General features: G+C 32.7%; 1 protein-coding gene across 2 annotated transcripts; it reads right to left on the reverse strand.

Moving 5' to 3' along the window:
- Window positions 1-6707: 6707 nt before the first annotated feature.
- On the reverse strand, window positions 6708-15811 carry LOC132716447 (uncharacterized). Of its 2 annotated transcripts, XM_060699719.1 has the most exons (6): window positions 15734-15773; window positions 11299-11371; window positions 10926-11046; window positions 9313-9459; window positions 8444-8523; window positions 6708-7893 (listed from the first exon to the last, which is right to left on the reverse strand). In XM_060699719.1, the coding sequence occupies exons 4-6, from the start codon at window positions 9410-9412 to the stop codon at window positions 6769-6771; spliced, it is 1305 nt and encodes a 434-aa protein (XP_060555702.1). In that variant the 5' UTR covers window positions 9413-9459; window positions 10926-11046; window positions 11299-11371; window positions 15734-15773; the 3' UTR covers window positions 6708-6768. The 2 variants fall into 2 exon arrangements, with proteins under 2 accessions (XP_060555702.1, XP_060555703.1); XM_060699720.1 differs by lacking the exons at window positions 10926-11046; window positions 11299-11371 and having other exon boundaries at window positions 15734-15811.
- Between the last annotated feature and the right edge of the window lie 69 nt (window positions 15812-15880).

The following is a 15880-nucleotide window of genomic DNA, read 5'->3' on the forward strand; positions in this document are numbered from 1 at the left end:
TCTTTTAACAACAACTTTATTATTCTTAACTGTGTACATTAATGTACATTTTTTATTTGGAATCATTGAAGTGATTCTTAAGAGAATTGTGCTAAGCAATAAAGATTTTCTTTAGTCGATGAATATCTTACAGCGATGTTGCACAAGGAATATTTTATAAGTGGATGGATGTAATGTGCCAGTAAGTTTAGCTAAACATATATTAAGTAGAACAGCGATTATTTGCTCAGTAGTGTTACATGGTCAAGTCAAAGGTCAAAGTTCAAGGATACCATGACACGTAATATAAAATCACTGTCCTTTCAATATCTTAAGAAGGAAAAAGATTTTGTTTATTGAACTAACTAGGGATTCTTATTGCAAGTAAATTTCACCTTTTGATTTTGTGATCATATGGTCAAAGGTCAAAGTCATATTTAAACTTCTTGTAAAATCCTTGTCCGCTCAGTCTCTTGAGAGGAAGCTTGAGATGTGATTATCATAAGTAGGTCAAAAATCAAAGTTACTGTGTGTTTTGTGAGTGAAATCATTGTGTTATCCATAGCTTAAGAAGTATTATGTCTTTGTTAAAACGTTATGAATTTGTAAGAACATTGTCCCTGACTAGAAGAAGACCGTTATTGACTTTGGATTATTGATTTTAAATCAAGTTTATAACTACAATGGAATCTTTGATAAGTCAATTATAATATTTACCAAAATATAATTTTGAGAAACATTAACTTATTATTCTATCATTAAAGTACATTTAATAAAAAAATACTTAACCTTTATGTTGGTTAACAATATGCCCAAGTGATAAAGAAATAAAGTGGAGAAATCTCTGAGCATAAAACAAGTAACTAATTTGAAGTAAACTAATAAATACAGGTAAAGCGTTCACGACCTTTATTCTTAACTACGACAAATGCAATATTAATATACTATCATTATATCCAACTAATATAGCCAATATTGTTCCAGACGCTTGTACATTGGTTTTCTTTTCTGTTGTTTCATATTGTGACAACAGAGAACGTGTTTTAATTTTTTGCATATGATACAAAAGAAAAAGAACATCAAAACACTCCGAAATCTGGTTTATACTCGGGGACGACCCTCGTGCAAATTAGATATTCTTGTGTTTTGATGCTTTTTCTATTATTAACCCTATAATATATTCATTTATTATTTTACGTCTCATAGAATATGAACCAATGAAGTCTCAGTTCGAGTCGACGGATTTTCCACAAAACAATGGTCCGATTGGGAGCATTTAGCAGGTGCGCGATGACATAGTAACCTACCATTGATGATAGAGACGATGAAATCAGTGTGATGTTTAAGATGACCTTATTTCAATCTTGGAATTTGAAACTGTCTTTTCGAAGTTTAAAGGATTTCAATGTCAAAGCAAATTAATAATTAAAGTACAAGCCGTAAAGAGTCTCGGCAGACTGCACGGACGCGTAGACTGAACTGACTCTGCTGTTGTTGCAAAGGCTAATCAATTTTTGTTCTGGTAGGTTTTTGGTTAACAACAATTGCATTGATCTTGACAGACATTTTGGTTCTTATTTAGAACAATGAAGCGTAGAAAAGCATCTGATATGAACACAGATATCAGTATGTTTATTAGTATCTATTCGATACTCTTTTTATCACGCCTAGACAATTCTTGCACATCAGACTAGCGTTTCCGTTAGATTTACCCATGTCGGAAATTTCATCTGGCATAGGGGTTGTCAGATGAGTCGTGGCTGTACAATTGCACGCTTTTGATGACGTAATTTTACCGTTATGAATGAAGTCGCCAAGCCTCGATATCGCCCAAAGGGCGGTTCCCCTTAGGACGGAAATTCCGACCCGAAATGCAACATATGACAGATATTATCAAAATAATGTTAAACTATAACCAAGATGCTTAATTCTTGCATATCAGACTGGCGTTTCCGTCAGTTTTACATATGCCGGAAATTTCACCATCTTGCATGGGGGGGGGGGGGGGGGGGGGTCCAGATAAGTTGCGTGCTGTACAATGGCACGCTGAGGATCCCGTAATATTACCGTAATGAATGAAGTGGTACTTTCATACGCTGTTGTAGGAAAAAAGTAACAGGTGTAATGATATAAATTTCCATGGAAAATTGTTTTATTAAGGTAAAGACTTTAAAATATTATTACCTATATTATATTTAAGATATTATTATTCGTCATATATACTGATTGCTCTTCTAAAGTTATGCACATGTCACGATAATTAACTATTTACTTACTTACTTATATGTGCCACAATGTGGTTTATTTATTTATAAAAAAGTGCTGTGTTACAGAAGACTAGAATCTATAATTCATGAAATTAACCAATAAGATATATGAGGTTCATTTTAGACATACGATTTCAAATAGACATTGTTTTCATTTTATACTTTTAACATATTATTTTAGTAATTTAGTTGAAGGTGGTTTTCATTACAAACATAACACAAATATTTTCTTAGTAACGATTATAACCATAGCAATTGAACTATAAAAGTCATTGTATGTATGCATTGAGATTTACTTTTAACATATAATTTAAGTAATTTCGTCGAAACCTTTCATTACATACACGTATTAGTACGATTATAAATTTGGCAACTGATTTGTTGTATGTATCTATTGAGTTCGAACATTTTCTGTCATATTCCGATGAAATTTACCCAACAAATAAAAACTTATTACAATACAATACAATACAGTTTATTCCGCTTTAAACTTACAAAGTTTATAGCAATAACAACAACATAAATACATGAGAAATGGTTTACACAGGGTATATGAATACTGTTGGAAATTTACAATTACAATAATTGGACTTTGATAGAACTTGAGTGTTACTGTTCAAATAGCTTAGTTCCTGATTTTGATACGGAAAGTATTGTATGCATTGTATACGTAAACTGTACAATATGTTTATAGCACATAACATTAAACAGCCATATATACTTTATATGCATGTTTAATAAAATAGCCTGTAAAGAAAGTAATTGTTTCGAATTCATCCGAAGCAGTTGTTTTGAACATTAGTCTTAGCCGCATTTCTTCGATAATAAGTCTATTGGAATCACCTAAAGTGCACTGTCGAACTTGCGAAGTCATTCTGCTTAATATTTACTTTCAATTGACAATTTGTGATACTTGTTTATCACGTGATTGTGTAGTGTTCATTTTGTAAGTGAAATAAAAGAAAACGACGAAGATATTCAGCTATTTGGCTTAGTAGAAGTAGTGTTTAAAACAAATGTACAAAATGCAATAGCTAGAATGGTCAGACAATTTTACATTCATAAACAACGCTTAATATGGATGACTTTTTGTCATAATATACGCATAAATGAACAGAAAGCGCCATATTAAACATATTACGTCTCTAATAAATTTATTTTTCTAGATAATTTGTGTAACATACTATGACCGAATTTCATTATAACGACCTCCACATTCCTGATATCAATTTGCATTTAGTGTTGAGAAATGAAGTTAACGGTTGACAGAAGAATAATTAATGTTTTCTTCAGATGATTCTGATTCTCAGAATATTAATCACTCCTCGGGGAAATTATCTTACTTATTAACGGAATGACGGAATTTGTTTCAGGGATTTTAGTCGATAGCGTTCTGTGAACAACAAACTTGGCATAAAAATAGGTATATCTTCGTCTTAACGTGCAAAGTAATATGTGAAAACATGATAAGCTTAACAATGTTGAAAATGCTTTTATATAATTGCATTATTATTATTGTTAAATATACATTACATATGTGGGTTTTAAAGGCTGGTATTTGTATACTTACTAGTACTTCTAATTCAATAATGTTAATAATAGTTGTATTGTGTGTAATATTTGCCAAGCATGACATTCCCGTGTTTTACAGGTTTTAATGCCGAATTAAATAAACTACATGTATCAGCCCTACGCATTATTTAAAGATTCCCAGTTTCCCCTCAAATTTCCTATCTCTGGCCAGTCATGAACATTTTATTATAATTACTTGGTTTGTCACGGTATCACTGATAGTAGCACCCTTGAATGTTTTATGATCCTATCATGTTTCAAGAATACATAGTTTAAGCTGGAGGATGTAGTCAACATTTTAGATATAACGAAAACTAAGACAAATGACCATAAGACTCAATGTTTGGGACCAATTGTCCACGTCCGAGAATCAAACCAGTGACCCGCGGATTACTAATCCGATGAGCGGGCGGACTAAATATGACATACGCATGTGGCATGTGGCACTTCAATCATCGGCCGATGTCCTATGATTTCTCAATGACGTGCACGTACCAGTCTTGAAATAACAGGAAGGGGACTCGTTTAAATACTGTTATTTTAAAATAAGTACATTTTTTGTATTTTTTTTTTATAAACATATACATCAAAACATTTTATAATTATAAGATGTGTGTACTTTATATTGACAATCACTTCAATACTTTACAGTTTTAGCGCTTAGTCATTTCAAATAACAGTAAATTGTGATATAATCCCATCCATTTAATAAATAAAAATGAAATAGAGAAAATAAGGTTAAAGAAGTCTAAAACGGCAAAAATTGAAAATGTTCAGGCATAGTTTGATTGAATCTGTTCATGGAAGGTAGTGTCAAGAGCAAGCTACCGTTCCGCGCAAACCTTCATACATTATCTAATTCTTAAAGAAGAATAATTTCAGTTATGGTCCAGAAATATTTCCCTATTGGAAAATATACTAGCGAAAATAGTAAAAAAATAATTACTTTAAATTTTCCTTAACAAGGGCAAATTAACTATTCGTACTTTGATAACATACTTCTAACAACAATAATTCAAGTATATACACTGAGCAATACGTATACCTTGACATACTCTCCTGCGCATCGGTCGAATGTTCCACTATCGCTCACTTCTGTGTATTCAGTGAGCTGCGAAGGGAGCGTAACCTTGAGAGTCACTTCAGCCTATTAAGTAAAATCAACAGGGACACGATGCTTCAGATGTTAAGGCTGAAAACATGAGCAAACATAGCACTTATCTTCTGTGTCTCATTCCTCTGATAAGTTAATAGATACGTTGTAGGGTTATTTTTAGTTTCAACTTTCTAGTTGGTTGGTTCCAATATTCCTACTTAAATAATGTTGAATCACCCTAAGGATATGTTGCCTGCTTTTTAAATTTGTCTTTTGACGTCTTATCTGTGATATGCAGGCTTAATTACCTCTGATCCCCTTTCAAAATTCCATTTTAATTAGTTCCGCCCTGTGATTTCTCGTTTAGGGCTCACGCTTTTTATTACTTGGGGACCATACGCCACTTGTAATGGAATGACACGGAAGTGTCACATTGAAGGTTCCATAATAACCGCCGTACACATCTGCGGATGTTTCTAAATTCAAATTTTTACTACTTCATGTTTAAATGTTGAATTCTGCTTAAGCCGGTGCTAGGGGCGTGGATGGTAACTTCCACTTTCCAGTACCGTCCATGAACAGGCTCAATCAAACCGAGCCTGCAACATTTTCAATTTTGTCGTGTTGGTCTTTCTTTAGGGATTCTGTATTTATCTATTTTATGTGACTACTTGTATTCTAGTAGGACCAGGCTGAGGGCTTAATTCATGTTTCTGTTAAAACCCTGGTTGGGAAATTAAATGTCTCTAAATGTGACCAATTGGTCAAAGCTACAGTATTACATCCGGAAGGGTATAGCTTGCCCGCGGGTTATCCTTACTCTGCCGGAACGTCCGCGGTTACCGGGAACCTCTGGATGGAATAAAATATTTAATATCACCTGGGTGGTCCGGGATGATCCGGAAAGGTATAGCTTTGCCCGCTTTATCCTTAGCTCTGCCGGGAACGTCCGCGGTTATACCGAGGAAGCACCGTAGCTCTGCCGGCACAAACCAGGGATGATCCGGGGTATGTATAGCCGGTAGCGCTACGGTAGAGCTACGGTAGAGCTACGGTAGAGCCCCGGTAGATGCCGGCAGAGCCCCGGTAACTAAAGGCAGAGCCCCGGAGGATAAAGGTAGAGCTATGGTTGATACCGGTAGAGCCCCGGCAAAGCCCGGTTCATTTCAAAAGAATAACGACAATTTGCGATGATTGCACTTGTTTGTATTAAACCCCTTCCCCTTTCCCTTCTATCCAGTCGGCATAAGGATTTTTAAGAAAATCATACTTTTCTGGAACAATAGATATTATATTAAATAAAAATTATGTATCAATGTTATCATTTTCGGCAATTTTAAATCAACCGGGGTTCTACCGGGGCTCTGCCTGGATCGTCCTGGGCTTTGCCGGGGCTCTGCCTGGGTCAACCGGGACTCTTCCGGCGTCATCCGGGAACAACCGGGGGAGCACCGGCATGAACCGTAGCTTCACCTGGGCTCTGCCTGGATGATCCGGAGCGCATTCTGGGTGGTTAGTTGGGAGCTACCGTTGTGCTGCCGGGGTGTGACCGCAACAATAATTTCACCCCGGATCGTACCGGATCATCCCGGTAACTAACCGGAATGGTCCTGGGCTCTGCCGGGAGTAAGTGAGACTGCAGCTTAAGTCACATTAAGTAATGTTATATATTCTTTCATGGCCCTTATTTGATCATCTACGTTGTTATCGATAATTATATCTATTTCAACCTGTAAACCCTTTAACAAATAAATGCACATTGTATTGAAATATGGTCGAAATAATAGAAGTAATGACATTGAAAACTTTTCTTTATTAATGATAATATATCCTGCTTAAAAAATCCGATTTTATTTAATCAAGGCCGATGAAATAGTTGAACGTAGTTGATGCATTACTAGATAATGTTCTGTCAAATAACCATGCAGGACTCTCGTCGTATCCAAATAGCAAACAGTCTTCTCTGACAAAGATTTTCAATCGTTCTAAATCTCTCAAAGGAACAGTAGAATATGCATGTACCATCGCCTCATATTTTTGAGCTTTAACTGCTGTAGTATTATACACATCCGACATTTGTTTAGCTTTTTCTAGTTCCTGTTTGAATTGATGGAAATTAAAAGTCATATTCTTGGAAAACGGCATGTCAATATGTTTTGATATGACTGCTGTTATTTGGTAGTACCTCCACGCCCTTTGGTAAAGGTTAAATATCTCAATATGTGATCCATTAATCTTTTTCAGGGTGGAGTAAAAATGATTCATTGCTGAAAATAGATTTGTCTGTTTTCCTAGATCTTTCCGAGATTTCTTAATGATATTTCTTTTGCTCCATTCATTTTTAAGATAAGCAAAGTCTGATGACATTGTTTCTAATTTACCAATAAAATCAAATTCATATCTACAAGGATTGCAATTGCCGGCCATTGGTCTGATATGTTCGTCCATATTGTGACCAACTTCAAATTCTTCCACAATGTATCGTATAAACTCAGAAAACTTTACATCGTGGCCGAATTCAAGACTATCTTTTGATGGATTCTCTCTAAACTTTCTTGTGATAGTAGTACCTATTGGATGCCAATATCCTTTTGGGAGATAAAACTTATTTGAATATGTAGAAAATAATCGACCATATGGTTCTCTCACAAAGAGAAACTTGTAAGATTTTCTTATTTCGATTTTTTTCTTTTCATACGGCAACACCCAGATTCTTTTGGAAGAATTTACTAAACAATTATAATCACAATGAAATATTTGGTTAAGAGTGTTCAGCGTATACGTGGATCCTGCTTTACTTACTCGGCAATATAGTATTGATTGGTTAGGCGTCGTTAATAACCTTAATATATCTTTACTTAAATTCCCATGCATATATCTTTCATTTTTATCTAGGTTTCGAACTGACGAGTAACACTGCTGTTTTAGAAATTTCATTCTTTTCGTATTTCTTGCTTGTATTTCTTCAAAATTGTATACCTACAAACAAAAGAAACACACTCATTTTGTCATCTACATCGCCATAATAAAATAATTGAATGAAGAACTACTCATCGTAGTTTGTAGCTTTTGCACATTGATAATGCATCAAATAAGCGTGAAGTATGTATAATACGTAATTTAGGAATACATTGTAAATGAAAGTATACAAACAATATTCTTATTGTCACTTAATACCAAAGGTTAGCGACGCATTTGTAATAAGAGGTTCACGCACAAACAACGTGTGTCAATGTAGAACACCTTGTAAAGTGTAACCAAGAAAATTTCAGCATTTGTATCGTAAATCTAGCCTTGTTTTATTTTATTTCCAGTCTTAAACGCGAATATTAAATTCAGACTATATACTCGTAGTATAAAGGTTCTGTCAAAAATATTTTGTTGTGAAATAAATTGTCATTTTCCATTGTTGAGTCTTTTTACTCGTACGCAGATGAAAACGTTATATAAGACTTGGCAAGTGCCTTGTCCAATATTGTTTTGACAGTTTGGCAATATGTTTGCTTGTCTTTTCATAAGATTTTCTTACCTGTTGGTAAACTGATGCCATGTTGTGTTTCGGACTTGGAGACATGCGAGTGTAACTGATTTCACCATCATTGAAGGAAACTGAGATTAGAAATTAAATTCACAGTAATTGTTATACTACACCTATCTCTGTAGATGCAACAAAAGACGGGAATCATGTATACTAATGTATACTAATTTCAGAGATGTATTATTATGAGGTAGTATTGCACCAAAACTAAAAATTCTTCCCCTTGTCAATAAACAACATTTTAGGGAATTCCATGAATATAGCCAATAATGTTCCATTGATTATGCAATCTATACTCAATAAACAATGTCAAAAAAAAAAGAAAAAAAAGAAGAAGAAAACAACAAAAAACAAGAAAACAAACAAACAAACAAACCAAAAAAAAAACAACAATAAAAAGTAATAAATAAATTAATCTACAAATAACAACATAATTAAGGGTAATAATTTAAGGGTAATTTCTGTAAGCATTCCGTCGATTAAAATTATTAGTAACTGTATAAATTCCTCCTTTAATGTTTCACTGTCAAAGGAAAAATCGAAAGAACTTATCGATAAAAACTTAAAAAAATTAACTGTACATAATTATCACCGAATTTATCTACTTGTTGCTAAATTTATGAAAAGAAAACATGTAATGCACAATTCATTAAAGTTATAACGATGAACTGTATACACTATGCTGACACGATGAAGAAATTAGCAACGAAAACATTAAATACATGTACTATCATGACGTTAAACAATACATTTGTTATACCACCTGACCGACATAAATGATGAGTATTTGTTTTGAAAATGCTTCGAATTTAATTGCAATCAAATGAAGAACCACTAATTATAAAAAAAATTATACATACCATATTCAATATAATAGTGTGTGGATACAACCAACACCAACATAACGAGGACAAACCTTATTCGGTATGTCCCATTTAGAACTCCATTTTCAAAATTCATTTTCAAACAATATGTTTCGTGAAATAAAGTGAACTGCTGCCTTCAACCTATAAAGACAATAGGATCGTTTTTTTTAATGACAATACATTGAAGTATAAATTAATTTGGTAGAAACACTAAAATATTAGTGTAATTCCGATAAATTTGAGGCGATTTTTCCTTTTTTATATATTCAAATAAACAGATAAAAAACACGATGAATGGTTTCATCATACAGTATTGTTTAAATTACAGGAACCCGATATTCGATTTTATCAGAATTGGAGACATTCCCATTGAAAATGTGTCTGAGTCAAATCGTATACCTACCTTTAGACAAACAGTGCGTTAACTTGAGTGCAGGTATTAGTTACCGCAACCCAGTTACCGCATTGTCTGACGGGGATAAAATAGGGCATACTCGTTGATTGGCTCATTTTTATGGGGTTTACTTATTGTGTAGGGAAAAAGATAACGACCAGATGCTCGTACATTGGTTTTCTTTTCTGGGGTTTCATATTGTGACAACAGAGAACGTGTTTCAATTTTTTGCATATGATACAAAAGCGAAAGAACATAAAAACGCTCTGCAATCTGGTTTATCCTCGTACAAATCAGATATCCTCGTGTTTTGATGCTTTTTTCTATTATTAACCCTATATTATATTCATTTATTATTTTACGTTTCATAGAATGTAAACCAATGAGGTCCCAGCCCTTGCGTAAGATCTTTCGACTTAATCATATTTAATGGATCTTTTCTTATCAATTTGATCTCGTTTCCATTTTCACAGTTCAACAATTGATATATTATATATACTGTACAACATCTAGCTTTATTTTGGCTTTAAGAATTTAATTTCCATATTATTCTCAATCTAGCATCGTTTACTTATTCAGAATCAGAAATGTTCAAATCAGATTTATATTATTCTCTAAGTAAGTCTTTTTTGATATAATATTTAAATTGCTGATCTCAACTTTTATTCAATGAGTTTCCTGCATATAAATTTTTGGTTATTAATAATATAGTTTTCGGTGCAACAAAAGGCCGCAACAACCAGTAATTTTATTCCTAGCTTAAAACAGAATTTTAAGAAATAATTTGCGCCGGAGGGTTTTCATACCTAAGCAGCCTATTTGTGTAGCGTTGTTTTAAAACATGGATATAACCAATATTCTGGGGTTGTGACATAGGAATGAGCTGTTTAAAAGAAGACAGTGTCTGTAAAGCGCTTGTTTATACACAAAAGAAACAGAAGAATAGTCCAGCCATCTGGGTTCATTTTACTCTCACATTTTTGCATTTATACAAAATAAAAAAATATCCATTCTATAAGTGATTTATTCATTTTTCTCAAGTTTATACTGGGAACAATTGTCCTTTCTGTGTTTATTGTGTATATATGTGTAAGTGTGCGTGTGCGTGATTCTTATATCTTGTGTGGAAAATTTAACTTAGTTCTAGATCCTGAAAAAGATTATTACAACTATAAATTTGTTAATAATAATAAAGCTAGAAATTTTATATTACAAAATATTGATCAGCGAAATCTTGTTGATCCATTGAGAGATTTTTTTTCCAAATCTGAACAGATGCACTTGGCGTAAACCGACTCCATTCCAACAAGCACGCCTTGATGTTTTCCTGGTAACTGAAACAATTTTTCCTCGTGAGAAAATATCAATATTGAGAAAAGCTATCAGTCAGATCATTCCATTGTTATAATGAAGATAAAGTTTAATGATTTTATACACGGAAAAGGTCTATGGAAACATAATAATTCCCTTTTAAAAGATATTGAATAAAATACAGACAAAATAGTTGATATTAACAAACAGTATGCTTAACCTATATATAACCTTGACATTATAACGGAAATATGAAATAATGAAATTCAGCTTACGATAAACGATCGGTTGTTTTTAGAAACACTTTTAATGGAACTGAGAGGGTAGGCTATATCGTACAGCAGTTATCTAAAGAAAAAAGAAAGAAATGATGAAAAAAGTATAATAAATGAAATACATGAAATCGAATCAAACTTGTCAGACGATAAACTTAACCGATTGCAAGAATTGCAAAAAAATTTAAAAGAACTTAATAATATTCAAATATTCAGCTGCAAGGTTATCTTATAAGGTCAAGAGCAAAATGAACGTTAGAAGGAGAAAAATCTTCAATTTGTTTTTGCGGTTTAGAAAAACAGTTACATAACTAAGACTATACATAAGATTCAAAAAGATGATGGTAGTATTCTAAATGATCAAAAGTTAATATTAAAAGAAATTGAAGATTTTTATAGAACTCTTTTCTGCAAAAAGTCGTCATATGATGAAAATGATCATTTTTTACAATTTGTGGAAAATATAGAAGCACCGGTTTTAAGTGAATCGGAATCAAATGTATTAGAAGGCTATATAAGTTATGAAGAAGCTAGTAAAGTTTTACAAAATATGGCAAATAATAAAAGCCCGGGGACATCAGGCTTTTGTGCAGATTTTTATAACGTATTCTGGAAAGATTTAGGTCCTTTTGTGGTAAGAGCTATCAATGATGTTTATACTTCAAATAAATTGTCAGTGACCCAAACACAAGGTGTAATAACATGTATTACAAAGGAAAATAAACCTAAACAAAGCGTGAAAAGTTGGAGACCTATAACACTTCTTAATACGGTATACAAAATTGCTGCAGGTTGCATAGCAAATCGAATAAAACTTACTCTAGATAAACTAATAAATAAAGATCAAACAAAAAATGCAAGGGGGGCATTGTATGCAACAGGAAAACTGATAACCCTTTTGGTCTATACCCCTTTTTGTTATCTGGGCAGCCGCCATGTATGTTTACATATGATGACCGCCATATGAACACATCTGGGGTTGTTTCAAAATTAAATTCTAAATCTCACCAGTTCATGTTAAAGCAGCTGACCTCCAGAAGATAGCAGAAAAACCTCCGTCTTGCTTATAGTTCAAAATTCCCCCTCAAAAACATTATATAGTTAAAAGAAATCGAAATCAAAATTGTTCATATTTTAACATTATTGCTCTGAAAACAAACAGTTCGCTTTTCCACCAACGGGAAAGACCTTCTTTTATTATACCACGGAATTCTTTCATCCGGGTTTTTTTCTTGTATCACGTGGTCGTACAGGACAATATCGCGACCTGTGCTCCGGAAGGCACGGAATCCGGGATTTTATCAAACATGTAGGGATACGAATAACTGCTTTTGTTTTTATATTTGTAGTAATTCATGGCACTAAAATTATAATTGATTGATTATTTCATATAAATGATGACCAATTTATCGCTTTAACCTTAGCTTGAAATGTGATAGGGGCCTACTAAATGACGAAAATTGATAAACCATCCCGCGCATACCGGATACCGGGATATTTCCGGACCACTGTTGTGACACGTGACCGCGTTACATGAATTATCTTCTCCTATTTGTATTTGCTACTGCGTAAGTAACGTAGTAGACAAGTAAAATGGTTTCCTGCGGGGAACATTTTTTATAATATAGAGATATTTCATTTAACTATTTTCAACATTGTTTCGGGGGATAAATAACGTTTGTATCAGGAATATAGTTGACAATAATCGATCAATATAGAACAAGGTATTAAGAAGGTCGAACATAAAACAATTATTTCTTTTCAAGAAAATGATTAAATACCATTTCTGAATAATTCCGAGCAAAAAATTAAAGTAAACACATAAGTTTACGCAGAAAATATCTCTATTTGGTATGGCAGATGCCACTACGAATATTTTAATTTTGTAGATTTTCAGTATAAACAATTTATTGTTTGTAAAATTTGAGATAGATAAGAGATAGAGATAGTTTGAGATAGAAACATTGATAATTTTCAAACACATCATTCAAGTTTTTCCACCTGAAATGGTAAAATAATTATAGAAAATTAGAAATATCACGTAATAGTTTTTTGTTGTTAATAAGGTGTAATTCGAACTAATTCCCTAGATGTAAATCCGTAACGTACCGGCAAACGGTATTTAGCTAGATTTTCGAAAAGGTCAATTAACCAATCATGTGCGGTTTACAAATCACATGCTCCTCCATGTACCGAAAACAGGCCACGTGCTCCTCCATGCCTCAAAAGTTAAACGCGTACCAATACCCTGCGGTCTTCAGACCGCAGGGAATTATGGAAAAGAAAAACCCGATATATTAACGCTTTTGTCAACATTCTTTCTTGAATCAAGGTGTCAGAAATGATGAATGTATACAATAAACCTTACTAGATCAGTATAAATTTTACTGTTTACTTGAAATTTTATTTCATTTTTTCATTTTACCATCTGGAGGTCAGTGGCTTTAAATGTTGAAAATAAAATCTGGAAACAAAGTGATCCCCCGGAAGCATTAATCACAACAAAATTACATAAGAAATGTAGACTCGATTTGAGTCTGTACATGAATTCTGCTTAAGCCGATGCTAGGGAGCATAGACGGTAGCTTGCACATACCATTACCGGACATGTTAACTGTATAATCATTTACGCTTGTTATATGCATATAGTTGACATCCAAAGGAAATAAGTATGTTTCGGTTAAATAATGATTGAAAATATATGTGACAACACCGTTTAATTTAAAAAATGCCCACTGATGTACACATTTAAACAAATTCAATTTGATGTTAACAGGTGTGCATTCTGTACCTTCGGTTTCTACAACCATGATTAATAAATATATAAATAAAGTATTGCTTTCTTTTGTATCTATAAATTCACTTATTTTAGGTTGATTTTTACTTGATATATTGGAAATTAGCTTGTTAGCAACTCCCAGCATTAAATTGCTATTTGTTTACATAGCGAAGGTTAGACCAAAAAACCGTATCCGTTCTGTATATTTATTATACTATTGTGTTATATAGGTCCTTGTCCGAAGACTGACGGAAAAGGCCGAATAGTTGCGATTGGAAAAACAAAACGCCTTTTAAGACATTCCCATTCCGAGTTAAGAGCAATATGTTATTGAAAAAGATCCTGAATTGTGTGTGATATAATTTTTTATGTTAAATCATATTTTAATGAAATCAAATCATATATATGACAAATTTTATAATAAAGCGAATTAACATCTTGTCGAACAATTCCCGTAATTGGGGAGAAAAGTGTCCGATAGAAACGTGTCCGATTTTAATATGAGGAAGAAATACACCTAATATGTTAAAGATCCTGGAAGTTGTAATTAAGATTGTTACCTGACTTAAGTGAAATTTTGGATATGTATATAGTTATGCTTCTTAAACATTTTTCAAACATCGAAGAATATGTAAAATATGTACTGCAAATATGTGTTCATGTCACAGGTGTACCAATTTACCTTTATCATCCCTATATCCCAAATATACTAATACTCTAAATTTCAGCAGTATGCATTGTAAATTTAAATCGACTACTCAACGTGATTTACAAGAACGCTATCTTTTCACCTTTCCTCTTTACTATTCCTTTGTTATTAAATGATTTTCTATGCCGAATATATGTTTGACCAATAGGGTCAATTAAACAATATATTTTTGAAAGAAAATAAGATTGTACTGTGCATGTTTGGTTTTTATAACCAATTAAATCATTTAAATTAATTACAATAAAAGGGATATATTTTGCTAAAGGTAATTCTCTTCATATGTTGCATTTGTAAATTGCTTACAACTAATGTTTATAGACTTATATTATTTTAGTTCTAAGATCATTTCTTAGAATATATTTTTCTTTGTGTAATATGATGTCGGCCATTTTGTACATGTATGTTTACATTATTTAAATGCAATAGAATTAAAAAAATATATTTTTGAAAGAAAATAAGATTGTACTGTGTACGTTTGGTTTTTATAACCTTAACTAAAATCATTTAAATTTATTACAATAAAAGGGATATATTTTGCTACAGCCGGAAGTTGTTTTGATCCGTCATCTCCTGACCCTAAATATATGAACCCGGTCCAGTGCCCTAGACTAAAGAGGGAGGTATGGCGCCTCGGAAACATCCATTAAATTATTAAAATATATGCATTCATTTCTTTCTTGGACTTTATAGAAAATAAATTTCTAATTTACTCTCTCTATTAACATGAAATATAAATCGGTAATATCTTTACAAATAATACTTTTGGAACTTACTATATTGATAAATCTTCATTTGAGCATTATATCCATACAAATTAAGTTACAGGATCTTTAAGTTTTAGTTTATGAATAAGTTGTGTACTGTTATTAAGAATGAAAACTAATTCAAAACTATTCTGTGAAAAAACTGCCCATTTCAATAGCAACAGTATTATTCCTTTTACATACCTGTCGAATATACACGCTTATCTATCATCCCACTTCAAAAGTTTGTCAAGTATTAAGAGCAACGTGATTTATCATTCGTGGTAATGATCTGGCATCACGTGACTAATTCTTGTTATGTTATAAATAAATAGAAATGTTTGGAAGGAA

This window comes from Ruditapes philippinarum, unplaced genomic scaffold, assembly GCF_026571515.1.
Source record: "Ruditapes philippinarum isolate M1 unplaced genomic scaffold, ASM2657151v2 ctg937_1_1_1_1, whole genome shotgun sequence".
NCBI classification, from domain to species: Eukaryota; Metazoa; Mollusca; class Bivalvia; order Venerida; family Veneridae; genus Ruditapes; species Ruditapes philippinarum.

What these genes read in the sequence shown, in the direction of transcription:
- LOC132716447 (XM_060699720.1), bottom strand. Translation starts at nt 9,412, where the DNA reads ATGAATTTTGAAAATGGAGTTCTAAATGGGACATACCGAATAAGGTTT. An exon ending in ACACTATTATATTGAATATG is followed by an intron (nt 8,524 to 9,312) that starts GTATGTATAATT and finishes TTCTAATCTCAG; the next exon opens with TTTCCTTCAATGATGGTGAA. An exon ending in TGGCATCAGTTTACCAACAG is followed by an intron (nt 7,894 to 8,443) that starts GTAAGAAAATCT and finishes TTTTGTTTGTAG; the next exon opens with GTATACAATTTTGAAGAAAT.